Source organism: Peromyscus eremicus, chromosome 12 (genome assembly GCF_949786415.1).
Source record: "Peromyscus eremicus chromosome 12, PerEre_H2_v1, whole genome shotgun sequence".
NCBI lineage: Eukaryota > Metazoa > Chordata > Mammalia > Rodentia > Cricetidae > Peromyscus > Peromyscus eremicus.
The window spans coordinates 49144219-49171357 of record NC_081428.1 but is presented as its reverse complement, the minus strand read 5'-3'; the positions used below and the strand labels follow the sequence as shown (position 1 = coordinate 49171357).

The window sequence follows — 27139 nt, the reverse complement described above, 5'->3', positions numbered from 1 at the left end:
CTCCAAGACAGGGTTTGAGGAAGGATTTGCCCCATTCAGATGGAACCATGGACAATTCAACAGTAGCTATGAAAGGACCACAGGGGTTCCCTGGGTAGTTGAGAAGGAGCTCATAGAAACCTCTGGGAGAGCCTAGAACTGCAAAGGTCTCAGTCTGAAGACCTTTCACCTGAGTATTTAGAGTGGTATAGATAGTCTCATTTCTTTCTTACCTTTTCTTATTAGTTAGTGGTTCATTATATCAGTAAAGATGCCTCGTTTCTCTTACCAACTACATTTCTTTTTGCTTTTTTTTGGGGGGGGGGAACAGGATTTCTCTGGGTAGCTTTGGCTGTCCTGGAACCCGCTCTGTAGACTAGGCTGGCCTCAAACTCACAGAGATCCGCCTGCCTCTGCTTCCCAAGTGCTAGGATTAAAGGCATGTGCCACCACTGCCTGGCTACTGACTACATTTTAAAAAATAGGATGAATTGATAGTCTCCAGACTTATTTTCCCTGTTAATTTTTTCTTCCATGAAAAAAAATCTGAAAATTCATTCATGTTAGACAGATATCAATCTTGAGGAATCTTCAAGAGTTTTAGGGGTTTGGGTCCTATAAACGATGTGTAGAGAGTGATACTACATATTGTGTCATTCCTGGCCACTGGATTGGGGGAAACTGTATAAATGTCAGCTTAGATCTGAGATCCATCCTGTATAAAGAAAATTCATGGAATAGAAGAGAAAAAAAAACCTCTCACCTTAAAAAATAAAATAAAACTGTTGTTTGAGAAAACCATCTATCCATCCATCCATCCATCCATTCATCCATCCATCCATCCATCCATCCATCCATCCATTTATCCATCATATCCTGGGTACCCATACAAGAACTCCTGATGCTTTGTCTTATTTACAAAGTCTAACATTATAAGCACAAAGTAGGCACTTAAAGAAACATGGGTAGGTCAAAGACAGTGCTTGTGAACTCTTAACTTTAAGATCTCTAGTGGGAAAAACTATTTCTAATTTTTTTATTGAAATTACCAAGATAAACACGACGATATTGCAAAAGTTTCCTCATAGTTAATCCATTTTCTGTAGTCTACACTAATTTCATCTTGTCCACTACCTTTTGAGTGAAACAGGAAGGAACCATGCCAGTCGGCAAAGTCCCCGACCGAAAATGAAGTGACGCTCTGGAACCCAGACTAAGTTGTTTATTAGGTACGTTCTGTGAGTCGAGGAGAGACATTTTTGGCAAATAAATAAATAAATACTCAAACAACCGGAGGTCTCGGGGCGCAGGAGGTCAGAAAGAGGGAGCGGAGTCTTTGCATAGTTCTAAATGAACAAGAGGTGGCAGCATTAGGCAGCGTGGATTCTCAGCAGAAAGGCAGCACTTGCAGAAACGGGGGACAGAAGGCTTTGAGGAAGAGGAGAAGGTGAGAAGGTGACTACCTATTTCTTTGTCACAGACTGTGGCGCGGAACATTCGTCCTCTCTACCAGGGGGACAAGATGTGGCCTCTTACATGATCTGCCTGGGCATCCCGTACCCCGTCATGCCCGCCTGGGAGGCACCCTTGTTGCTGCCCATCTGCAGGCCTATGACGTTCTGTCCCTGGCGAAGCTGCTCCTCTGAAAATCCTCTCCGGTTCTGCTGGGCTTTCCTGGATGGAAAGAGTGAGATGGACTTATGTCATGTGATAGTTCCAAATCTTTCTCAAGATATGGTTACACAGCTTCTAGGTGAGGCAATCAAACACACCACCAGACTCTTCCTTGGCCTACAGCTCTACTATGAGCTATGATCCACCTTGAGCTATGGCCTACCCTGAGCTGTGGTCTACTGAGTTGTGACCCACTATGAGTCGTGATTATCCTGAGCTGTGGTCTACTGAGTTGTAGCTCACCATGAGCTATGGCTTATCCTGACCTGCGGCTGACAAGTACATACAAGTTTCCTATCCATTAGGAATCAAGATGATTCTTAGAATTTCTAGCAAAAAAAAAAAAAAAGAAAGGAGAACCCATAGCTGCCCTTCTGGAAAACTCAGTCTCAGCTTCTCTCTTTCCCTTCATCTTCCTCTTTAGGCCACCCCTGTCTTTACCTTCTCACCCTCTCAGGTACCTCCACTCACAAAACTAACTTCTTTTACAAAACATGTCATGAGTCCCATTCCACCCTTCCCACATAGGACCAAAGATTAATCTCTGTTTCGCTGCCCAATCAATCTAGGAGTTTTCAAGGAGCGATTTATATTTCCTGACCAGAGGCTGCCATATTTTGGTAAAGAGCTAGATTGCAAATAAATTTAGATTTGCAGCCATACCGGCCATGGTGGATCATCAATAATTCTGAGACTAAGACCAGGATTTCAATATGTTTCTAGGAGGAGTTTAGGTCAAAGTCATCTAAAGGACATAGGCTAGTTCCTTTTATACTTCTCCAGGAGGAAAAAAAAAGGATTAAGAAAATGAACAAAACGAATTACCAGGTGGCAGCTACAAGCATCTCTTTCATCTGCCAGCAAACTCCTCCGATTGCACAACTCTGTCTCTACTCTCACTGCCAAAAAGATCACTTAAGGAAAAGGTCCTGAAAGGCCCTTTCAGTAGACTGAAATAATCACATAATTTGTCACCCAGATCAGGACACTTTCGAGAGTCAAAGAGGGAGCTATTAGTCAACCTGCTGGGTAACAGTTACACACTGTGATGGTACTTGGCAAAGGGACATATTTAATCTTTATTAGGTGCATCCAAGAGAATTAAAAAGATAAAAGGAGGGAAGGAACAAGGGAGAGGGGCGTGCTAGGAGCTAACAAGAACACCCAAGCACCTCGGCCCTGGTTTGATGTTGGCTAGAATGGCAGCATCAGTCTTCCTTACCCAGTGGGCCCTGTTGTGGGGCCAGAAGTGTTGGCTTCTTAGGAGACAAACAGTGTCGGGCAGCTCTGGGTGTCTCTCTGCGGGAGGCAGGAAGCGACTTACCTGTGAAACCAGGAGGGCTCTCCTCGGTAGCAGCCATCATCCTTGGTGACTGCCACGCTGCCTAGGGCCATCAGAGTCCTCTGCACAGCTGCCATGTCCTTCCCTGGAACCCAACGAAGAAATGAAAGCCAAGTGTGTCAGGGCCAGGGATGTTGGAAGGAGATGATGTCTACACCCGGGAAGAGCTCTAGAGGAGGCTATGGATGACTACGATCTAGGGAGAAGTACTAAATAACACTTCTCAGAGTGGCTCTGACATAAAACCCACTCCAATCCTGTCGACTATTGTATTTACACAAGAAGGCTCTTTCTAATTCATTCAAGTGCATGTATAATAAACACTCCAAACGTTTGCAGCTCACATACAGATCCACCCCTGGCCTTGGGCCTGGCCTTCGTGGCTTCAGTAAGCTATGTGATCTGATCAGGAGGTCCTAGGTGACGGCCTGCAGGAGAGCACTTTCCTCATGAGTGGACAGAGAAGGGAAAACTGCGGATAAATTGGTTGCTTACAGTAATTCTGCTCCAGACCCCAGGGGGCTCCTCTCTTTTACTTTATCTGGGTTAGCAGGGTCTAAAATCATCCACATTCATCAAATTGAGTATGCACTCGGTGCTCTGGTCCACGGGCAAATGGAGAAAGAAATCAACACAAAGAGCACTCAAGACACAAGTGACAGCCCTCTATTATGCGATGCATGAAAGGAACTAATGGAGACAATAAATCACTGGCCCATGTGTGAGAGAGAACAGAGCCGGGGAGGGGGGCAAGGGGTAGTCTCACATAAGGAGTGGGGACGTGGTCTCAGGATTGCCCATAGAGAAGCCAACGGCTTCAAGTCAGCCAGCTCCTTCCTTCCTCCTTTTAGATAACTGGCAAGTCTCTAACTAGAGAAGGTGCTCCCTGTGTAGGTGGGCTGCACCTTGGAAACACAACAAAGGTCTGCACAAAGCAGGAATAAGGGTTGCAGATGTGAAAAGGCGCGGAGTTAAAAGAGAGAGGGGGGCTTGTGGGGGCCTGAGGAAGGGAAGAGCAAATATTCAAAGCTCTTATCTGACCCAGTGAACCATCTGTGATCTCCTTGGTCTGCTTCCTGCTGCTCAGCCACCAGGGAATACAGAGTTACAGGGGAAAGGCAGATGGAGTGAGAGAAGGGAGCGGGAACTGTAATGAAGTCAACAATCATGGCCTTTAGCAAGTCCTGCTCAGGATGTTCCTGTATTTCAAAGAGAGAGGAAAGAGTCTCCTTCCCTTGCATGGTTTCCTCCATCCATAACTCCGACACTCACTACAGGGTAATTGCCTGGAGTCTGAGGCCTGTGAGGATGGCTGATAGGTACAGGGAGGAAATTCTGTCAGTGGAGACTCTCTTAGACTCAACTACTGGGGTGGTGGTGAATGGAGTAATAGTTGGAAGGGGAAGGCTACAAAAAATACTAAGAATTTGGAGAGAAGAAACACTGAGACGGCTATTAGGAAAACTTTTCTCTCTCATAGATGAAATACCTTTCAGAAATTGTCACTGTATAATAGGCTGCTTTAAAAGATACGCCTGTAGACATAACGTTCTGGAAAGAGATTTGGCTGGGTGTACTCATACACAGCAAAGCTATTAAGGAGAGCCTAGAACAAAATGAGTAAGTACAGGAAGTATTAGCTAGAATCTGCCAATCAGCTCAGCTCTTACACAGAGCAGCAGGAACATAGTTCTGAGAGTTGGAAGCACTCCGTCTGACATGTACAGGACCTGGGACAATGTGGAAGGGCACTCAGCAAGTCAGCCATTGACATTAGATGAGCAATAGGTGGAACACAAACTTTGTTCCAGCTTGGTGTGGGCTTCCTTCCCAAGTAGCTGGCTAATGTGCACATATATAAACTCAGAAAGGACTGAGCCACAGGCAAGGGTTAGAGATTTAGGAACCTAGAAACATAAAACCAACACCATCCACCCTCTTCTCAGTACAGGGGTCAAGGAAGTGAGCGTATGCCTGAGCTAGACACATTTAAGGAAAGGAGGCATTATTTCACAAGAACAAACTAGAAATTAAAAAAAAAAAGCATGCAAACCAAGAGATTTAATGTAAATACAGGTTAGCTGTTTTATCACGTGAGATCTTAGCATTATAAAGTGGAGGTTACTCCTCCCCATCTGTAGACAGCAAAACTAATTCAAGGGGATTTGCCACCACCCTCAGAGTCACCCAACAAATAAACCCGAGTCCAGCTCTAGCTCCTGTGGACTGAATTCAAACTCCACAGTAGGTGAATTCCACTTCACTGCTATCCCCCATGCTCCTCCCTTTCGTGAAATGAGTGGGGAAATCATGTTCCTGGGCTGAAACCAGTGATCAGAGATAACCGAAGGGATCAGGCCATTGGTAACACAGGGAATCCAAATCTGGGCTTTGATCCTGGGTACCATAGGATTAAGGACACCAACCCCGAAATGGTCATAAGCTACTGGATATTTTTTGTCTGGAATAATTTTGCTATGAAAAAAAATGGAGCCTATATACTGACTTGTTAGTTACCAAGATTCTAAATAATTCAATGGCTAGAAATCTTCTGTCTTAGTCAGTGCACAGCTAGTCCATTTTATTGTGTTATGTTTTCTAGTAGAGACTTCTGTGACAAATGCCAAAATTCTTGGACTGATGACATGGGAAAGAGAGTTCTTGTCCAAACTGGCCTCTTTCCAGATTAGAAACAGAGATCTAGTGAGTAGTGTGAGATGGAAGGGGCAGGTGGTCCTCATAGAACCCGATTTCTGTCCACAGGGGGTCAAATATGTAAATGTGTCAAGAAACAGCAAGGTCAAGGAAAATCTGTACAGAGTGCTGGGTATAAAAAACAAAAGCTAAACTGCTATTCCAAAGCCACGTGTAATATCTGCCTTCTTAGGAAGTTTTCAGAAGGATGCAAGTGCAAAAAATCGCCATGTCCAGCTTGCTTCAGAGTGCATTCCCATGCTTTGTTATTTATTTAAGGAAGCACAGGAAGGATGTCTCTCCAAATGTAGTGTATGAATTTTGAATACTAAAGCTTTTTTTTTCCATGAGAAGTTGACTTGGAAAGTCCCAAGAATCTACATTAATCTCAGTAAATAATACACAAGTGACTCAAACCATCAGTCCAAGAAACACAGGCTTTAATCTGGTGACTGCAGCACTAGCCTGACCATCAGAATAGCCTAAGCACCTTAAATATGCAGATTCTGGAGCAATCTCCCAAGACAATCCTTACGTGGTCAGATGGACACGTAAGCCTCACTCTAAAATTTTTGGTTTTATTTTTTTTAACATCATAGTATCTGACAAGTACTAAGAATTACATAAAATTTGTTAAACAGTAATGTCTCCCTTCAGAGACATCTTCCACAAAGTCAAAGTAGTAAAACTGATCATTTGAAGTACTTTGATCCAAGCTGGAAGTTTGCCTGCTTAGCATCACTTCAATTCCTGAAAGCCATCCTGGACACCTTGGCAAATGCTTACGACTCTTCCAGTCAGCTTGATTACTTCCACTCAATACCATTCTCCCAAGAAAATAAAGAAATAGAGTCCTAAAAGACAGACTATCCAGATTTGTTAATTTTCCACATGCAAGCACAGCGTGAAGGAGACAGTCCTAGTAATGACGTAAGAATCTGCCACTGGCCACGAGAAGCAAAGTGACCCAGGGAGACAGAAAGCTTGCACCAGTAGGCTGTCGGGGTTCTTCTGTTTCTTTATCATGAGAAGTTAATATCAGACTTGAGGTTTTAAAGGCTCCCAAGTGTCACCATTCCCACTGTGTTCTGTATTATCACAAAATAGTACCTCAAAATAGCCATAAACCCCAAACTACTAATCTATAAGCCTTGGGGAATGAAGCCTGGAGTTCTGCCTTGTAATGGCCCAACTCAATGCTTATAAAGTTTGAGTGTTAGATAAAGATACTCTAATGAATTTATTCTCTTAAATTTACATTCAAGAAATCCTATGCTTGTCTTCCATGGGTCTACAACAGGTCCTGTGTGTATATACATATATAGATACTAGCTTAGTATTTTTATGGGACTTCTGATTATGAGAGCAAGTGGGTCTCTGACTCTTATGCCTGCTCTTGGGACTCTTTTCCTCCTGTTGGGTTGCCATGTCCAACTAAGATATGAAAGTTTTTACTTCATCTTACTATGTTTGGTTGTCTCCTAGATGCCTGTTCGTCTCTAATGAGAGACAGAAAGGGAGTGGACCCAGAGAGGAGGGAAAGTGGGGAAGAACTGAGAAGAAGAGTGGAGGGAGGGGAAACTACAATCGGATATATTGTTCGAGAAAAAAAATCTATTTTCAATAAAAAAAAAGAAGAAGAAAACAAATGAGAAGAAAAGGGGGGGATAAAGGCAATGTGGAAGTCACTTGAGTTGGAAAAGTGAGGTTTGGCACTATTTTCTATTTCTGTCTTTAACACTAAATGTCAGTCTTGTCTGAAACAAACTAAATGTTTCAGAAGTGCTATTTATTAGTCTCTACCAGTCTATCCTTCTGGTAACTCTTAGAAACTGATTTTTAATATATACATCACAGAGAAAACAAGCTGTGAATGAAAAATCATTTACCGTCTCCCTGAGAAAATACTGCTACAGTCCAGGGAGAAATATCAGAAGGTAGGCTGGGTTTTCTCTCTGGATTTTATGGATTTTTGTTGCTTCTATTCTGGCCAGCAGGAAGAGACACTGTAAGGTAGTTGTTCTCAAAGCGGGGCTCCCCAGAGAGCAGAGGCAGACAATTGCCAGCAGCCCTTTCCAGTCAATGCAGCCGAGGATGCTGCACTGGAAAAGGAAGGTGGAGGAGTGGGCGTTTGTGGTATCTCAGGTCACTGTGGGGACCTTGCAGTATCCCCCAAACCATCTCAGGCTAGGTGAAATGTGTCTTCAGCTTCTGCTGTTGAGGAAAAGCACACGTAGTGACACCTCCTGAGACAGTACATGTGAACCTTCCAGGCTCTACATTTCCGTGTAAACAACACCTCCCCAACTCCCATCATCAGGAGAAAAAACAGCCAACACAAAACCATGCATCCATTATCCTCCATCACTGCTGCTGAGAAGAATGATCAAGTTGATTGCTCTTTGGGTATTGTCTGCTCTGACATTTTAGAATTCTTAACATTCGACACTAAGTGGTTATACAAATAGGCCCCAAAGGTCACTGCTGATGAGCTTACAGTAGCAGAAGAAAAGTCAACATGTATTAGGCAAATAAGAATCATATAGCATGCTAGAGACTTAACGTGTTTGTTCCATACGATACCTCTAGGGGATGGGGGTGCTAGACCAATACACAGAAGAGAGCCAAGACTCTTGGCAACTGAACACTTTAAACAGAGTCACACAGCTAGGGTGCATTGGAAGAAGGACTTCAACATATCTACTCTAAAACTCATGCTACTTTCATTTTACCAAGGTCTCCTGGGTCTGAAATTGACAATGCGATACATCATAGGGAAAGATGACAGATTCAATGACTACTAAGTGAAAAAGTCAATAAAGTAACCTGCACAAATGGTCATCCAGGCAATCCTATCAGCTTGTAAGTGTGGTTATTAATCATCTTTTATAAATCCATCTTTTAAAGAGGAATCTATGACTCTCCAGTCCCTGCCCTTCCTATTAGTCCCGGAAAGAGCAGGCCAGTGACAATACTTATACTACAACTTATCAGGCACCCTCTGAGCATTTCTAACACATCCCTTCCTTTGTTCTCTAGATCAATTCCTGTGAAATAGGTTTTATTAGCCCCACTTGGCACAGGAGAAATTCAGGGCTTAGACGTTTGAACTGATCATCAATAGCACACAGGTGTGGTCCAGGCTGTCTAGCTTCTGAACTCCACCCCACCTCACAGGACAGTCCCATTGCGGTTTTTCTGACCAGACCGCAGACCAGCATACTTGCTTTCTCTTGTGTGTTTTTTCTCTCATACACATAGAGACTCGGTGTAGTGTTGCTCCCTTTCTCCGTCTCCCCTTTAGCATTCACAGGAAAGATGCTGCAGACTTGCCCGCACTGTCCTCTCCTCTGAGTCATAGCTGAAACAGCCCCACCCCATCCTTGCCCTTCACAGTCATCTGTGCCAAATCTAAAAGGAACCTGCCAGACCATTTACCTTTTCTCCTCATGGAGGAAAGCTTCCCCAGTACGCTTCTATTCTTTGCCTTTCCCCATCACCAACAATGATGGTCACTCTGGCTCTTCCCCAGGGAAGGCTTTGGTAAGTTTGTCTGTAATATCTCCATGATCAAGCTGTCACCTGGGTTTCTTTTTGAAGACGCTTGTGTCCTTATTAGCCCCAGGTCTCTTCCCAACAATGTACCTAAAGGGGGTTCAAGAATGATGGGCGCTTCTGGTGCCCCACCTACATGAGTAAGTAAAGCTTAAACAAGAAGGTATTTGGCAAGCCTGGGCTCCTGCAGCTTTACTGGTCTGTAACACAGAAGCAGCTTGGAAAGGCACTGGACAACTGTAAGCAAGCAGAGCCATACTTAGGGAACAGGTGCCAAGCAAAGGAAATAGGGTACTGAGAGCAGCCAAGCATAAAGCACCTGCAGAGGAGGAAGAGAAGTGTCTAGGAAAGGCGGGGGGAGTGGACCCACAGCAGCCACAGCCACCACAACTGTGATGCAGGGAATCATTAATTAGCAGGAGTTATTGAAATGTGAGGGCAGGATTGCCATCTCGGTCAGGGAGTAGACTTGTAAATGTGATGAGCTTTGCAAATGGCTAGTCTGATGTCTGATATCTATGAGATAGAGTGTGTACATCCTCACACAGACATGTCACATAAACACACGCCAACCCTGCTCTTTGATTACGGTTTAGTCATCACCCCAATCGTGCATTACAAGCAGCTTCTGCAGAAAGGACCAGAGCCTCACATGCTCGGTCCACGGTCTGTGTCACCAATGCCGTCCCACCCACTTCTCTGTTCAAAGCAACCTGCTTTCTACTCCTACGCTCCTCAGTATGAGAAACAGTTCTGGTCTGAGCTTCAGACAGGAATCCTGGGAAATATCAAGTCTCTTGTCCATGACATCATTTTCAATCTCAGCCTTCCTTGGGGCTTCCAGCAAGTCATCTGGAAACTCCTAAGTATCCTGTTTGCTTGCTGTCAGCTCTCTTGCATATCCCTACCTTTTGGGAAGTTCAGCTAGCCTTTCGGTGAGCTGTCAATCATAGTACCTTTAGAAAGATTCTCCTTCTTTCACTTAAAGTCCTGTCCTTCTGCATGGGGGCAGGAAGGGGTCGGGGCATGGAGAATGATAACTTTCATCATCTGTCTTGCTTTCTTTATCTAGAAGCACTATCATACTCTAGAACTACATCTCGGGTTGCCCCAGTCACACTTACGCCTCCTAGCTTTCTTCTTTCTCCAGGAGTGTCTAACACACAGGCTATGGCAGGTGCGTAGAGCACCACATATTCTGCTCACCCAGAATTACTGCTCCATCTCTCCCCTTTTGTTTTGATTATCCCCTCCCAAGTATAAAGCTCCTCTCCATGGTGTTTGGACAAAGAGAGAAAGGCAGTAAAGCTAGCTCTTGAATAATGTAGATGGGAAGGCTCCCTTTAGACCCTACCCCCCCCCCCAAGTACCTCCAGTGCCCTTCCTCTTACACACTTCCTGCACTTGGGTGCTCACCAGGGTTTCTCTCATTTGCTCTAACACTCTATCTTTTGGTTTCACACAGCTTTGATTCATCCCCCTCCATGCTTCTCTGCCTCCCTGGTATCCATCCACAGCTCATCACTGCAGTGTCTCAGCAGCACACTCATGGTAGAGATGAAGGAAGCTAAGCCCCCTGGCTAAAGAGCGCTGTGGCCTGTTGAGTAAGGTCTTGTGTTTTGGGTCAGAGTCTAGGGCGGAATCTCAGGTCTGCGATCTATGAACTCTCTGATGGACACACATAACCAGGGGCAGGCAGGTGTCGTTATCTGTGCAATGGGGAGGTTGAAAACATTTCCTTCATAGTTCCGTGAGAAGAGCTGTGTGTCAGTGTCCAGAAAAGCTCTTATCTGTGTGCTTCTAGTGAGGAAGGACGAATATCAGTGAGAAGAAACTGTATTAATGGTGGAGAATCACCGAAATTTTGACTTTGGGGTCAGGCCAGTGTCCTCAGTGAGGACAACCGTGGAGAACGGGAGGCAGATGTCCATGAGGTCTGGTGGCCTAGCCAGCACTTCACATATCTGAAGTGATAGAAAATCTAAGTTCAGTCCCCTGGCCTCTTCAGGGTTGAACTACTCACCCATGGAAGAAGCATGAAATGGGAGCTCTGTGTGAGTGGAGGCTTGAGGTCATTGTGAGGATGGAGGAGGCGATTTTTTTTCTTTATGATTTTCTGGGTAGAATGTCCTCTGCTGGGAATCTATTTTAACCTTTAGAATACCCATGACTCTGGATCAAAGTAGCATTATTCTACTCTCACCGTCAGCAGGCCATTCGGGTCACCACCCAGGAGTCCTGTTGGTGGCACTGTGATGACAGCCAGTGACAATGAGTGTGTCAATCAGTCTGGGCAGTTAGGCAGTCTCTCTGTGCCACAGGCAGGCCGAGTTGTGGCTGTGTGGGCTAACATGTACATTTTCACTCAAAGGGACAGGAAGCCATATGGCTATTGGTCCCTCAAATTCTCCAGCCATATCGTCATTCCACATCATTTTCTCCAATAGTGGCGGATTGCTAAATATGTCCATAGCTACGATTCGATCTAGATAGCTTTGTGAGACTTTTATCACCAAGTCAATTCACAAAGGTGAATGAAAAAAAAAATCATCTGGTCATTTCCCCAAGCAGAATACCCACCTAGAAGATGCAGTCACTGTTCTCTGGGTAATTGTTTAACAGAAAGACGGAGCGCTAGTTCTTGCTCAGATTCAATGGCAGAGATGCACAGATGGCTTTGTCTGTAAGCCCCACTGCTGGTGAGTCAGAAGAGCACTCACTCACTCCTGCCTCCCTTCTCTTCCACTAAATGTGATGGTTATGAAAGGCTAACAAGAGGAAAAGACATCCTTGCAACAGCCCACTTCTCCTCTGTGGACACTTCTAGTTTGCTGAGGTCCTTGCCATATCCTCAGCACGTGTAGGACGGGACCCCTATCCATAAAGCGTCACAAACAGGAAGGACAACACTGTTCATGGGGTGACAGCTGAGAATGCACTTCCCCTCCCCCAAGCAGCACAGGGAAGCCCTATGTAAGAGGCTTTTTACAAATAGATGATAGAGAAAAGAGGAGGTATGGGACCGGGAGTCCAGGGGAAACAGACCCAAAGACAGAAGGGTTGTTTACCTTCCCATAGATCCACTGTCTGAAAAATGTCAGTGGTCCTGACACCATAGACCTCGGCCGCTTTCAGGAACTGGGAGATTTGCTCCATCTGCTTAAAAGCCATCTTTGACTCTGAGATCTTGGGGATAGGTTCTTGTCCTGGTGGATATAAACTGTTTATCAGCTTGCACAGGACCTGAAGGGAGCGTGGGGACAGAGAGTCAGTGTTTCCCTTTGCAGTAAATGTCACAAGTCAGAAGTGAATGGTGCATCTACACACACACACACACACACACACACACACACACACACACACACACACACGCTCCCACATTAAACACAGAAGAAGACCCCAGGGAACCCATTCGCAGGCTGCAGCTGACCACAATCCTGCAGCTGCCGGAACTCAATTCCCTCCTTGGGAATGATGCTGGGTGATGAGGACATGATCTCAGATTCTTAATGGAGGATGCATTGGAGGCTCGTGGGGAAATGGGAGGATTCTGACCTGCTCTCTGGGATCTGCTGTCTTCACTAACTCATCCTATATGAGTTTATGATGTGTAAAAGAACGGAGCTGGGTCTTCTCACAGACTCCGAGAAGCCAAGCCTTGGTCTACCCAACACATGGGTGGGAGAGCAGTTATGTAACAGTAAATCACAACATGCCAGGAAAGATGGGCTTGCTCGACTCCGCTGAGCTGTCCTCCTGGAATCCAAACACACAGCATCTGGACAGAACTGCACTTATCAAATAAGGATTCCCTTTCCAATCACAGGAACTCATCCGCTTCAGAGACCCTGAGCATCTCCAAGGGGCTCCGCATCCCTGGAGGATGACAAGTTGGCTATCCTGACTCCTTTCCTTTGTTCCACCGTGTAACCAGCTGGTTCCCCTGGGGGTAAGAAAAGCCCCAGAAAGGCCGATGTACCAAGAAGGCAGAGGAGATCACACGGCAGCACTTAGCTCTATTCTCAATGGAAATATCAGAAGGGCTTCAGTGTTGCTTACAGCTCAGCAGGAAGCTTGATGCTCAGATGGGTGGAGAATCCTTTAAACTAGCTAGGGAATTGTGCAGGGAGCCCTCATCTTACAGCCCTAGAGAAATAAAGACATTCCCATTCCTCTCGGTGAGATCCAGTCCTTGGCAACAGAAGATCTCCTGGGGCCTCCCATAGAAAGAAAGGGCCCCAGGAGGGCTTCCCTGCCCACCACCCCAGCAACCAATATCCCTGCCCCGCTTACCGTCCCGTCCATCAACCATTTCTGAAAATGGGCCCTGCCCGGGGGCGGGTGCTCTATATCTTCAGCACACTGCAGGATGATCCAGTCCACCAGCTTGTTCTCCAGGTCCGCGTCATATTTCTGCTCGATCTTCTCCTGCACCTCTCGGCTTAAGCCATAGCTCGGGCCCCTGTTAGCCATCTCTGGAAGAGAAGAGAGGACACGCGCGGCATCCACACAATAGCAGCCACAGCAGCCCCCGGGCTTCCTGAGAACCCGGCTGGGATGTGGCAGGGAGGCCGAGCCCAGCAGCAGGAAAGCGGGCAGAAAGCCGGGCGTGGTTTAAATCAAGGAGCCAATGAAGCCAATGGGGTTTCACCTACAAATGGGAAAGAACAGCGCAGACACGCGCCATAGACTCTAGAATAAAGCCCCAGCCGGCCCGGGGGGGGGGGGGGGGGGCTGGAACCCCCCTCTCAGTCCTGCCTGTCAAGCAGACGGGATGATGTACGCGGACTCACTCGCCAGCCTGAACCCCCAGGCAGTCGGCGTGGGGGTGGGGGTGGGCGCAGGTTGCTTGCTCCCGGTCTCAGCAGCACTTTGCGTGAGAGTCCCAGAGCAGGTAATTAACAGGCGGGAGAAAGGATGTCTCGACAATCGGCTGTTGATGGTGCGTGGAGCCTGGAAGCAAGGCGCTCCGATTCGATTTTCTCACGGCTGAGGCGGGTCAAACCAGGGCTGTTGCTAAGAGCCCTCCAGAGCCAGCCCTCTCCTTGTCAGGCAAGCCCGCATGCCTCCCGCTGGGAGCCTCTTTCTTCTGCAGCGTGCGTGATCCTTTCTCCTCCTCTGGGGAACCCAGCATTGTATCCAAAGGCCCCACACAGCTGCCCGAGGGGACCTGGGTCTCGGGGAGGGTCCATTCTGTTAAGTGCCCATCTGCCAGGAATAAGCCACTTTAACCGTGCGCTGAAGTGACAGTTGTTACCGGACAGGATGGGGTGGGGGTGGGGGACCCTGGAGGCTGCAACCATTTACTTCTTAAGCTGTCAACCCCGTTTCATCCAGAAACTTCCAACCGGTGGAAAACCTCCGTGGCTTGGTTTGGCTCTACTCAAGGAATAAACCTTTTAAGTGTTACTTTAAACTGAAATATATAGGACAAATTTTGTAATTAAATACAGGTCAGTCAGTGTTCTAAAAGTTTTGGTAGGTTGCAAAGTCTTCATCTATTTTAGTTAAGAACTTCGGAGGTGCCAGGGACATGCATTTAAGAGTCACTTCGCATTGAAATGTTTAAGGTGGCCTGAGAATGTCTCAGGAGCTGAAGAGATTGGCATTTTGTTCCCGTACAGTACAAGTTGTTTGAAGGTAAAGATGACTTCTCACTTTAGCTGTTTCATCTAAGTCTCTGGGGGTACTTCCATTTCAAATGTTTGTTTTTTTGGTTTACACCTTCATTCAACAAATATTTATCAAGTGTTTAAGTTGTGTCAAATGTTGGACCTGAAGAAAATAATTTTTACAATGTGCTGATAAATTGGCTCAAGACAGTAGATTAGTCAGTTCTAATGGGAAGATGATCATTGTCTTTGTGAGGACTGATTAGAGCCAAGCATGAAGTTATTCTCAGACAACACATGTATTGAGAAACATCTCCTGCTAGCTGAGGCCTGGACTAGGGAAATCATCCCTCCTTAGAAGGTAAGTGACTGGTTAGCTTGAGGAGATTTTGGGGTGAGTAGTTAATTGCCCAGAGAGAAAGAACTCAGAGGTGAGAAAGCAGGCCTGCTTTGAGTAGTGGAGGGAGACAAAGCAAGCTAAGGAATGGAGGCTTTGGTGCTTCCTGGACTCTCAGGTGAAGAAGTCCCGAAGACACGGAGCTGTCTCAGAGACTTGGAGCTTGTGAGGAGAAGGCAATGCTTTAAGGTAATACTGCTGGAAGATCACCTGCAGAACTATGGAAGTCACCAGTCTGCATCACGGGTGGCAACAATAACGGTAGTTCCAACCTGGAACTCAGTGGCAGAAGCTCACAGAGAAAGCATGCTTCTTTTCTCCACTGCTAGATGCCATTCCAAAGAGAATAGTCTTTTTCTTCTTCCTCCTCCTTCTCCTCCTCCTGCTCCAACTGCTCCTCCTGCGCCTCTTCCTCCTTTTCTTTTGGAACTTTTGTGCCCCCAAGATTCTTTTATATTATAACCGAATAGTTGGTATGCTTTACATTAAAGGTTGAGCCCATGGTTCTAGAAAGGATCCTATGCAATGAGGAGCCGCAGCAGGATATAAGTGTCCAGAATCCTAGAGGACACCTTCAGAGAAAAAAATGTTTGGTGCCCTGGAAATGACAATGGGAGTTAGTTCAACCTTGCATTTGCTTGATGCCTATTGGCATTATAGTAATTTGCTTCAATAAATTATTTTTTTAAGACAGGTCCTCCCAATTTAGCTCAGGCTAACTTAGACTTTTGATCATCTGCCAGTCCCCTGCACACTGGGATTACAGGTATGAACCACCAGGCTCAGCTTTAACATTTTTTTAAAGGCTTATATGTGTATGTGAGATACAAAAAAAATAAATGAAACTTGCTAAGTTGGTCTAGTACCAAAGTTAACCTTGTCAGCAATAGACGTCAGCCAGATGTCATGCTATGCTTAAGGAAGGGAATAGAGAATTAGGGAAAATGTCTATCAGTAAGATGACTTTGAGCACTGCATGATAAATAGGTATTTGTCAGATGAGTGTATGAGGCAGAAGAGCTGTGGATTGTTGCTGGTAAAGGCAACTTATCTATAAAGGTAGAAAGGGGGTGCTGCAGAGATGGTTCAGTGGTTAAGATCACTGGCTGTTCTTCCAGAGGACCCAGGTTTGATTCCCAGCTCCCACATGACAGTTAACAACTGCCTGTAACTCCAGTTCCCCTGCTGGCCTCTGTAGGCATTGCATGCATGCAGTGCATAGATACACATGTAGCCAAAACACTGCACAGATATACATGCAGGCAAAACACTCATGCACATAAAATATATATTTAAAGTTAATATTTATTTTTTAAATGGGTGAAAAAGTCTTAGCATCAGCAAATCAGGGGGCTAAATGGAATACACAGAAAACTGGGGCTGGAACGTCAGACAGACTCCAGATGATAAAGTGATGTGCTTACAAGGATCCACAGTTAAATTTTCAGGAATTTTGAGGGTCTGTTACTAAACTTTTGCATTATTAGTTATCAGATCACATAAATAAATTATATTACAAAAATGAATTACTCGAGATGAATTGTTCTTACTTTTGCTACATTACCCAATAACCTATGTTCTTGAGGATAATTGTGTTTATGTTTCTATAGGAGGTAAACACTATGCAATTGTGTGTTCCTGGACATTTCTTCTCAGCTTTGCTTTCAAAGATGCCGTAGAGGCAGTTTGAAAATGGTCTTAACGGGAATACATACAAACGCCAGGGATGGTGGCCAGGGCCCACAGTAAAGAACCAGTTGTTAAGCCCTTACTAACCTTACATTGACTTGTCATGCAAGGGAGTTTGAGCTTTTTCAGGAGAAAGAAAACCACCAGATCTCAGTTGGGTAAAAGGAAAGAAACACATCTGTCTGATGTAGCAGAGCAAGTAGTGCTGCTATCTACTGCAAAAGGACACACAGGTAGGGTGCACTACCAAGGAGAGAGAGATGATAAAATTTGGCCCTGCTACTTTGAGAGGCCTATGATCCGTCTGAGTTCATTGGGCAGTTGTTTTATGAGTCTGGCTCTCCAGAGAAACATCTAGATGGTAGAGAGCTGCTTGAGTCATCTGCTTGCAGGTAGTGGTTAAAACCATAAAGCTGGGTGATACTGCTGAAGGAAGTAACATGAAAAGAGCGCCAAGGGCAGAACTAAAGGGAAATCAACATTACAGGCTGGGCAAGGAGCGGGGAGAGGCCCAGGGGAGTTCAGGTGCCTTGTCAGCGATGTTCGAGGATAATGATGCCAAAGTAAGTCCAACCTCAATAGTGCTCTGGAAGAAAGAGGCTGGCATGGCTGCTGAGAATTTCAAGGCAGGAAATCCTATCCCCAAGGCACAGGTGCAGAACTGTCATGACCGAGAACCTAGGAACCAACATCCTAGAACAAGAGGGATGGGGCTGAGTCGAGGGCTTCCTAGAGAAACTGGCTGGCCCTAGAGGTCTCAGACCTTGTGTTGCGGAAGGCAGCTATGAATGAAGACCCAGTGAGCTTCTTTAATTAGTTGAAGAAAGTTAACTATCGGTAATCCCCTGAAAATCCAGTATAACCAAGATAAAATGAGAAATAGTACGTCCCCCTACAATATATATTTAGTTTAAAAATTTGTCTGCCTTTTCCTAGATATAGTCTTTACATTGTATTTTTGTCATAAATCAAGGAACTTTAGTTCCTGAGAATTCAACACCGTCTTCTGGCCTCTTCAGGCAATTGTATGCATGCTTTGCACATCAATTCATGCAGGTACACACACATAAACATGAAAAATACCTTCTTAAGAAAAGAGATCTTTAAAATAGATAGTTGGTCCTCTGTTTCTAAAGATTCTACATTGAAGATCCACTAAAAATATCAAAAACAAACAAACAAAACCCCCCAAAAAAACAAAAAACCCAAAAGATTCAAACCAAACCAAACCAAACCAAACCAAAAACTTGTTGGGAGCTTGGCACAGCAGTGCAGCACATGCCTGTATAATTCCAGGATTAGAAGGTTGAAGCAGAGTTTGAGGCCATCCTAGGTTGAGGCAGGGGAGAGAAAGAAGAAAAAGATAGATATTATATCTTGAAAACATACATTTCCTTATTATCCTTTAAGAAATACAGCACAAGAAACACTTGTCTTTGTATTGTATTATTCTAAGTACTCTAGAAATGATGAAGTGTTCTAGGTGATGCACATGTGTTCTAGGCTCTATGCAAATATTCTGTTCTATCTGAGGGACTTCAGCATTTTGCAATTTTGATAGCCTCAGAGGGTGCTCGAGCTAATCTCTGAAATAGCAAGGGATGGCTGTATTGAACGTTAACTCACTCTTTTTCCTTCTAGAAAATGAGTTTTTGCTCTTTTTTCATTCTTTCTTTTCTTCTTTTCTTTTGAGACAGTGTTTCTCTGTGTAGTCCTGGCTGTCTTAGAACTCGCACTGTAGACCAAGTTAGCCTTGAACTCAGAGATCCACCTGCTTTGGCCTCTCAAGTGCACAACCACACCCAATGTCCTTTTTCAACTCTTCTGAATCTTCCATTTGGCATCCTCACTTCAGGGATTGTCCTGGAATGGTAACGCTCTTCTATCTCTATCACCATGCTTATAAAACTCAACCTTGCTCAGAGCTCTTTCTTCTCCAGACTCTTCATTGGCTGCTTAGAGACTTACATATTGTATAGATTTGTATCAGGAAATGTTTTGAAAGCACAGCAAAGGCAAAGAATATTATACATCTTTGATTAACTGTTCTTGGTGATTTGCCACAACATCCCTTCTTGTTGCACATGTTCAAATTGTTCAGTAGGTGCATGTCACTTTGAAAATCAAATTAAAATTCCAGATGCTAAGGCACGTGGAGCTGCTGTCTGTTCATGTATTTTACATATCATTGAATACACAGCATAGAGCAGTTTCAGAAAAAGATGGCCTGAGTATAAAACACAAACACATACACAGAATCAATAATGGACTACAGCACACTGAACCCTATTAAATTTTTTATTGAAAATATTTTTTTCATACAATATATTCTGATCATAGTTTCTCCTCCCCCATCACCTCTTAGATACACATCCAACTCCATTCTCTCTCTCTCTCTCTCTCTCTCTCTCTCTCTCTCTCTCTCTCTCTCAAACAGGCAAATTAAAAGAAACAAATAAAAAATAAAATAAACAAAGAATAAAAAACCAAAATAAATAGCACAAGAAACACACACATCACACACAGACATACAAAAATAAAACCATAAATTGGAAACCACAATTTAAAGACCAGCAAGATTTAAAAAAAAAATGCCAACCAAAGTAATAGGAAACAACAATAACAACAAAACCCTACAAAAATATCATCGAGCTTGTTTTGTGTTGGACATCCATGCTGGGCATGGGACCTATACTTAAGTGTGGTTCACATACCTAGTGAGATTCCATGGGAGAAAACAGATTTTTTGCCTTTGCAAGCAGTTGTCAATTGGAGACAGTTTCTTGGTTAGGGATGAGAGCTCATGTCCACTCCTCCTCCCATCCACCCAGTGCTGGGACCCTGTACATGCCACCATGGTTTCTGAGTCAATCCTGTTGTGTCTGGAAGACACTGTTTCCTTGGTGTTATCTACCCCCTCTGGCTCTTAAAATCTCTCTACCTCCTCCTCCAAATAATAGCCCGAGGCCTGAAGAGAGGGTCTGATGAAGACACCCATTTATGACTAAGTGTTCCAAAATCTCTTACCCTCTGTACATTGTCTGGGTGTGGGTTTCTGTTATTTTGTCTTTTTTTCTTTTTTTTTTTCCAGAGCTGAGGACCGAACCCAGGGCCTTGCACTTGCTAGGCAAGCACTCTACCACTGAGCTAAATCCCCAGCCCCAGGTCTCTGTCTTAGTTCTTATTTACTGCAAGTGGAAGCTTCTCTGATGATGGCTGAGCACTTACCAGTGGCAATGGCAAAATGTCATTAGGAGTCATTCTGTTGCTAGGAGCCTTTAGCAGAGCAACGGTTCGGTTTCCCCTAGGCACATGGCCTGTCTAGTCTCAGGCTCTTGGCCATTTGAACAGTGTTAGGCATTGGTTCCATCTCTTGGGTTGGGCTTTACATCCAATCAGATAGTGGTTGGTTACTCCCACATTCGTGCCACTATTGTCCCAGTGTATCATGCAAACGGGTCACTGTTGTAGATCACAGGGTTTGTAGCTGGGCTGGAGTACCTTTTTCCTCTGGTAGTGTGAAGAGTGGCTCCCGGTATCACAGACACTAGTCGGTAGAGGTGAAGGCTCTAGTTAGAAACCAGCTCAACTTCTCCATGTTCAATGAGCTACACAGGTGCTGTCTCCAGCAATAGGGCTTTACCATGAGTTGTGGTATAGCATTGGCAATAGCCTGAGTTGTCTCGGGGTTTCCATGAGGCTCCTTTGATCAATAATTCAATTAGCTATGTCCCATTCCTGGCACTGGGCACTGGAAGTTCCCCTTGCTGGTGAAAATATCAAGCTAATCTCATTTGAATTCTGTAATGTCAACTTCTGTTAAACTAAATTTTAAGAGATTTTCCTTCTGTAAAAAAATTTTTGGTGGGGGGGTAGGTCATTGATCATTTGAATAAACATAATAAAAACACCATTCCACTTTAGGAAATCACATTGTCTTTTGGCGTTAGAGGAGCCCTGCTTCCTTGCTTCCTCTTTCCTTCTGTAGCATTATGGGTTGATGTCCATCTGTTCCTCACTGGACCATGTTCCATGCAGAAGACAAAATAAGGAATACGGCACCTCTTGCACATCACTGTTCTAAATGTGTTATGCTTCTTTACTAGTTGTATCTATTACCTAGGTTTATACCATTTTGCAGACGAGGCCACAGAACCACAAAAGGCCAATCTGCTATTAGACTGAGGACGTGTGCTGGGATTCAGCCTGCCTTAGTTTGGGTTTTTATTGCTGTGAAGAGACAGCTTGACCACGGCTTGCGTAGTTTCAAAGGTTCAGTCCATTATCATCACGATGGGGATGCAAGCAGATATGGTGCTGGAGTAGCTGAGAGTACTACATCTTGCAGGCAACAGGAAGTTGACTGAGACACTAGTCAATATCCTGAGCATAGGAAACCTCAAAGCCCTCCCCCCGCAAAGTGATACACTGCCTCCAACAAGGCCATTGTCACTCCAACAAAGCCATACCTCCGGAATAGTGTCACTCCCTGTGAGATTATGGGGGCCAGTTACATTCAGATTACCACACAGGCCCAAGCTCCACTTTGTACCTTAACTTCTTCCATACTGCATAGACACATGCTATGGATCTCTCACCTCAGGGGATGCAGCTCCAAGCTCCAGTTCCTACCTTAACTGCTATACTGCATTGACACATGCTGACTCTTCCACCTCATTACATTTTGTTTAACTCCAGAAAACTCTAATGGGCAGGGACCTTGTCCTCTTCATTTTTCTAATACTCTTCATGCCTAGTGATATCTAGCCAGAGGGGCCCCCAAATAGCCCCATTCTAGCTCAAGGAAACAAGGCTCACAGGATTTATGTTTTGCTTTTGTTTTAAATTTCTGATTTTCTCTAAGTGATAATCATGGGTTAGTTGAATTGTATGTATATTAGAAGTTCCCAAGACCACCCCAGGTGTGCAGACTTGCTAGAATGCCCACAACTCACCATACAGTTCCTCTTGTTACTGATTTATTAGAGGGAAAGGATCCAAAGCAGAGTTACCAAAGGAAAAAGGCCCATGGGCGAAGTCCAGGGAAACTGGGGGAAAGCTTCCAAGAATCCATGCTGGAGTCACAGGCTGAAACTGGGTCTCCAGCAAAGAGCTGTGACAGCTCATGACATGTTGTCCACAAGGAAGCTTGTTAAGAGTCAGTGACAAGGTGTTTTATGGAACAACTCAGAGGTAGTTCCTGCTCTATGTATAGCAATATTCTGGGCACCTGGGAAGAAAGCAGGGTTCAGCACAAACCAGTGTTTGCAGAGAGTTAATGTAAGCAGAGTGAGCTACTGTGATCAGTGCTGGCCATAGTGGGAGCCCCTGAAATCCAAGTTCCTAGACAGCCAAAAGCCAACTCATAAAGTACGTCTCTCAGGACGATCTGTCAACCAGCTGTAACACTTTCCTGCATATGAATTTTATCACAACCTTTTTCTTCGATGGTTATAAACACACCATTTCTTAAACTGTCCTTTGACTCTCGTTTATAAGTCTTTGACACATACTCATTTTATGAGTCATGTTTTCAATTTAATAACTTAGATATAACTCATGAAGACTAAAGTCTAGCCAAATTAAAAACTAAAAAACAAACCACAACTTCATATAAAGGCTAATATGTAGCTAGAGTTTTCCTGCCTGGCCCACAGTCAGGACAAATCTCTAGCTACAAATGGCGTCCAACGTGGTGGCAAGAGTTTCCACCTGAAAACTGAGAAAAAAGATTCTAAAACGGAGCTAAAAACAGCTTCCTAATTGTCTCTCTCAAATGAGCAGCAGCTGCCGGTTTGAGCTACTTGTGGGTTCCTAGCGTGCGCACTCGACCTGCAGTATGGCAGGAATGAGGCCTCTGCAAGTGGCACATTAAGCTGCATGGTAGATTTAGCCTTTGCTAGTACAAAACAAAAAAAAAGAGGTTTCTGGGCTACACACTGCTTGGTTAAAAGCATAGACCCACGATAGCTCCCAGAGCTGGCTGTAAACCACCGCCATGTTGGGAAGCTGAGGTGGGAGGAGCCAGCAGCCACAGCTGCTGCAGTTTAAAGCAACAGATTCACAATAAGACAGATTCAGATGTAATAGTTTAAATGTGTGTAAAATATACATAGGCTTGAAAGAGACAAAAAAGGTGATATATACAGTTATATAAACAAATACATAGTTTTAAAAAATAAAGTCTTTAAAGAGACAGTAAAATTAAAATAAGCCATGTAAAGATGAATATTACACAGAGAATCTGGATTGTGTTGTCTTTGGGATTCTTAACTGCAGAGATATTTGATTGGAAAGGAAGCTGAGTTAAATCAATATGCATATTTTAAAGATATCTTGACTTCAAAATTTGAATGTAAGGATATGTTACTTTGGAAAGGAGACTCTTCTTTTGTTCCCACAGAAAGCCAGAGGCTATGCATTTGTTCAAGATTAAGATACATCAGGTTTGACCAGCCAAGACCCCCTGAAAGGTCTCCGATGATACCATGGCCCAGATGATCCAACATCCAGAACCGTTTGAAGGCAACTGGCTCAGATGATACAGCCTCACGGACTACTCCATGATCCTAAAATTTTCTTTGTGTCCCCATAAGATACAGCGCCCCCCTCCAGCAGGAAGTAAGAGAAGCTACGCCCAAATTCCCAAATTATATGTAATTTTACTTTGTTAAGCTTAAAACCTTCCTTTTTGAAAAAAAAAAAAAAGGGGGAAGTGCTGTGGGATGTTCTGTATGGCAAATGTGTTGCTAATTAGTCAATAAATAAAACACTGATTGGCCATTGGCTAGGCAGGAAGTGTAGGCGGGACAAGGAGGAGAATAAAGCTGGGAAGTGGAAGGCTGAGTCAGAGAGACACTGCCAGCCACCACCATGACAAACAGCATGTGAAGATGCCGGTAAGCCACGAGCCATGTGGCAAGGTATAGATTAATGGAAATGGATTAATTTAAGCTGTAAGAACAGTTAGCAAAAAGCCTGCCACGGCCATACAGTTTGTAACCAATATAAGTCTCTGTGTTTACTTGGTCAGGTCTGAGCGTCTGTGGGACTGGCAGGTGAGAGAGATTTGTCCTAACTGTGGGCCAGGCAGGAAAACTCTAGCTACACTAATATATATTAGTATCCCAGTAGTTATTAAAAAGCATGCTTTATACTAGCATTTCCTATATCCTTACAGACTACACTTCTGCCTAAGGTGGTAATCACCTATTTACACTTAAGGCAGACTAGTAGAAAGTATTCTCGATAGCAGAGCTAATACACAAAGATCATTTTTCTCCTGTCGTACCAATCATTATATATAAAAAAAAAAAGATACATCATTAGATGGAAACCATTTAAATACAAGGCATGTTTGCAAGAAAATGGGTAGACCTGAGAGTCTGTAAAGTGAAATACTTTAGATATGGAAGTGTTTTCTCTCATATGTAGAATGGAGATCTAAATACACATATGATATGGCTGGAGAAAGCAGACTGTGTGCAGAGAAGGGTCTATAGGGGAAGAGGAGCACGAAAGGGTAATGGTGAGAGAGCAAAAGAAGAGTCTCTTACGTTGTCTCTCAGAGACAGGACTTGAAGGCAGAAGGGAGACTGAGGAGAGGAAGGGAGTGGGAAGAGCAGAGAAAGTGGGCCAAGGCAGAGCAGTGGGATGTGTATGAGGTACAATGACATGACAGGTGTTAGAAATTGTAATACCCATTCTTTTATATACAAACTAAAAAAATGTAAAAACCGGAAGACTCCCATAAAAATGACAACTCAAAATTCAGAAATACCTTTTCCATCACTATAAAAGTTAACCTTAAAAAAACTGAATAATTTTATTTTCAAATATAGCAAGGAATCCTCATTTTTTCAACTTTATTATGCTTCAGACATTTTTTTAGAATCATTCAAATTTAGTGCAATAAACATCTTCCTCTATTTTGTGAATTGCACTTTAAAATCAGAATTTTACAAACTTCCAATATAATGGTACCAAACAAAAACCAAAATATTCAAGCTTTATTGTAGACGGGAAGACAATTAAGAGCTGGAACAGCTAAAGTATGCATATGAAAGGTAAATATCTCTTGAATAAAAATATAGGTACTATTTTAATGGAAAAAATATCAAAGATAAAAGAAAGGACAAAATTTTCCAAACAGCAGCTAATACTTTTGTCACAATTTGTGTATTTGTGCAAAGACATCATTAAATAAATACTTATCGGCTATTTACAAAATAAAAGTGAGAGGGAAAACCCTAATGTATCTGGGTCTGTGATTTAATACCATTCTTTCAATCTTCTGGATGCGTTAGAGTGTATACCAATCACAATGGGATTCTAGTGAACCATAGTTGAAAGCTTGTCAATCAAGTCATCAATAGTGCAAGTAAGCAGCTGAATATCTGCTTTTTCCTTCATCCTGTGGTCACTGTGCTTCCGGAGGATGACATCTACATCTAGGCTGACTACTCGGTCAGCAACCAGAAGAGACGTGTGCCAAGGAATTATGTCGTCCTTCATGCCATGGAGCAACCGCACAGGGCAGGTCACAGGAATGGGGCTATGTAACAAGCAGTGGTGTTCCGCTTCTTTAATGAAACTGTATGGAATGCTGTAAAATCCTTCTTTGTTATATTTAGATGGTAAGGACCAATCCCCTTTCACTTCTATCTCCTTCTGCACCTAGTAGGAAGAATAAAAGCACGAACATAAATAACCCCAGTAGCAGACTTGAAGAGTCTGAGAAAGGCAGTCCTCAAGTGAGGACAGAAGCAACACAGGAGCAACAAGAGCGATCACCAAAAACTGGGCCAGGTGGGGTGCATACCTTTAATCCCAGCACCCCCCAGGCAGAGGCAGGAGGATCTGTCACTTTAAGGCCAGCCTGGTCTACACAACCAGTTCAAGTTCCAGGCCAGCCAGAGCAACATAAGGAGAATCCATCAAAAGAAAGCAAAAATTAATTACTACATGCAAGGCACCTTATACATATTATTTCATGCGATCCTGGTAATAATTCTGTAATTACTCTACTTTTACAAAAGAAAGTATCAAGGCTTACAGTTAAATATCATAGTCAAAGTCTAAAGACAGAAACTGTTTCAGCAAGCAATCACTCAGATTTTCTTATCATACAAGTTCTTATAGCATGTTCTGCTTTACCCCAACTAAAGGGGAAGCTAGGAGGAGAGAAAAGTACAGCAATTTCTGGGAACTGGTCCCAAGACAGTGATGTTTATATAAACCACATCTTAGAATTGTTTTTCAAATTTCAAAACAATCACTCACTTATGTAATGTAGGTGGAAAGAAAGTTTTTCAAGTGCATAGATAGCTTCTACCTCTCAGCATTCTAGGGATGAGGATTTGGGTAACATAGAAGCCTTAGAAATGCTTCTGAAAGCTAAACATCTAGATTCTGATGAAATGAAACATTAACATATCCTTCGAGGATCATTTTTTCAGATTTAATTTATTTGTGTTCAATAATTTTTCTAATTACAAATTAGAATTTTCTGGCTGGAAGGATGGCTCAGCAATTAAAAGTTCTTCCAGCTCTTGCACAGGACCCAGCTGGGTTCCCAGAACCTACATTGGGCACCTTATGGTCTGTAACTCCAGCTCCAGAAACCTGACACCCTCTTTAGGCCTTCGTGGGCACCAGACTAACTGCACATACCTGCACACACATGCACTGGCATGCGTGCGCACACAGAGTTAAGAATGTTTTTCAAAAATTCGAATTATCTATGCAAAACATAGAAAATACATAAAAGTACATTAAAAATCACTATAATCCTACCTTACGGCTGTATCATTATTATTCTGATTTATTTTCTTCCCATAGTTTTCCATGTGTTTTGTTTTTAAGTTTATAACAAAACATTATTAATTACATATTTACATAATTTTCTATGCTTTTTACTTATTTTGTACATGTATTTGTTTTTCAAATTTCCATAAAAAGATTTTAAATGCTTATAAATTTCTATTTCCATATTACTGAAAAATCAATGAAACTTTAGAAATCTGAAAAATATATGAATCTGTGTTAGTATCACAAATGCAAAACAAATTTTTAAAGAAAAAATGATAATTATCCTCAAGCAACACTGTACTCCATTACTGTACTCCAGTAATGAAAACTTTGTTCCACCTATGTTAATTACGAACATACTGAGTTATAGCAAGTTTCGTTTTAAGC

The 27139-nt window shown here is 43.5% G+C and overlaps 2 protein-coding genes and 1 long non-coding RNA gene across 5 annotated transcripts in view; 1 reads left to right on the top strand and 2 right to left on the bottom strand.

Annotated features, from left to right (window-relative positions):
- Nucleotides 1-1344: 1344 nt before the first annotated feature.
- Nucleotides 1345-14550, bottom strand: Tagln3 (transgelin 3). 2 transcript variants are annotated; one of them, XM_059277876.1, is made up of 5 exons: nucleotides 14038-14533; nucleotides 13538-13719; nucleotides 12313-12487; nucleotides 2978-3080; nucleotides 1345-1653 (listed from the first exon to the last, which is right to left on the bottom strand). In XM_059277876.1, the coding sequence occupies exons 2-5, from the start codon at nucleotides 13715-13717 to the stop codon at nucleotides 1512-1514; spliced, it is 600 nt and encodes a 199-aa protein (XP_059133859.1). In that variant the 5' UTR covers nucleotides 13718-13719; nucleotides 14038-14533; the 3' UTR covers nucleotides 1345-1511. The 2 variants fall into 2 exon arrangements, with proteins under 2 accessions (XP_059133859.1, XP_059133860.1); XM_059277877.1 differs by lacking the exon at nucleotides 1345-1653 and adding an exon at nucleotides 9421-9563 and having other exon boundaries at nucleotides 2973-3080; nucleotides 14038-14550.
- Nucleotides 13994-27139, top strand: part of LOC131922987 (uncharacterized) — an 18323-nt gene continuing 5177 nt past the window's right edge. The window contains exon 1 of one of the 2 annotated variants that reach the window (XR_009382451.1): nucleotides 13994-14138. This is a non-coding gene — a long non-coding RNA (uncharacterized LOC131922987). Of the gene's footprint in view, nucleotides 14139-14516; nucleotides 14885-27139 lie in introns of those variants that run through there. The other variant, XR_009382452.1, reaches the window with a different exon arrangement.
- Nucleotides 24791-27139, bottom strand: part of Abhd10 (abhydrolase domain containing 10, depalmitoylase) — a 14415-nt gene continuing 12066 nt past the window's right edge. Inside the window, exon 5 of the mRNA XM_059277875.1 lies at nucleotides 24791-25618. Within this exon, the coding sequence (XP_059133858.1) occupies nucleotides 25274-25618 (345 nt within the window). The 3' untranslated portion in view covers nucleotides 24791-25273. The remainder of the gene's footprint in view (nucleotides 25619-27139) is intronic.

Bases quoted from the DNA above. Each gene is read 5' to 3' on its own strand.
- Tagln3 (XM_059277876.1), bottom strand. From the start codon at position 13,717: ATGGCTAACAGGGGCCCGAGCTATGGCTTAAGCCGAGAGGTGCAGGAG. The intron at 3,081-12,312 runs GTAAACAACCCT...GTTGGGTTCCAG, and splicing joins GACAGTGGATCTATGGGAAG to GGAAGGACATGGCAGCTGTG. The intron at 1,654-2,977 runs GTAAGTCGCTTC...CTTTCCATCCAG, and splicing joins GAGCCCTCCTGGTTTCACAG to GAAAGCCCAGCAGAACCGGA.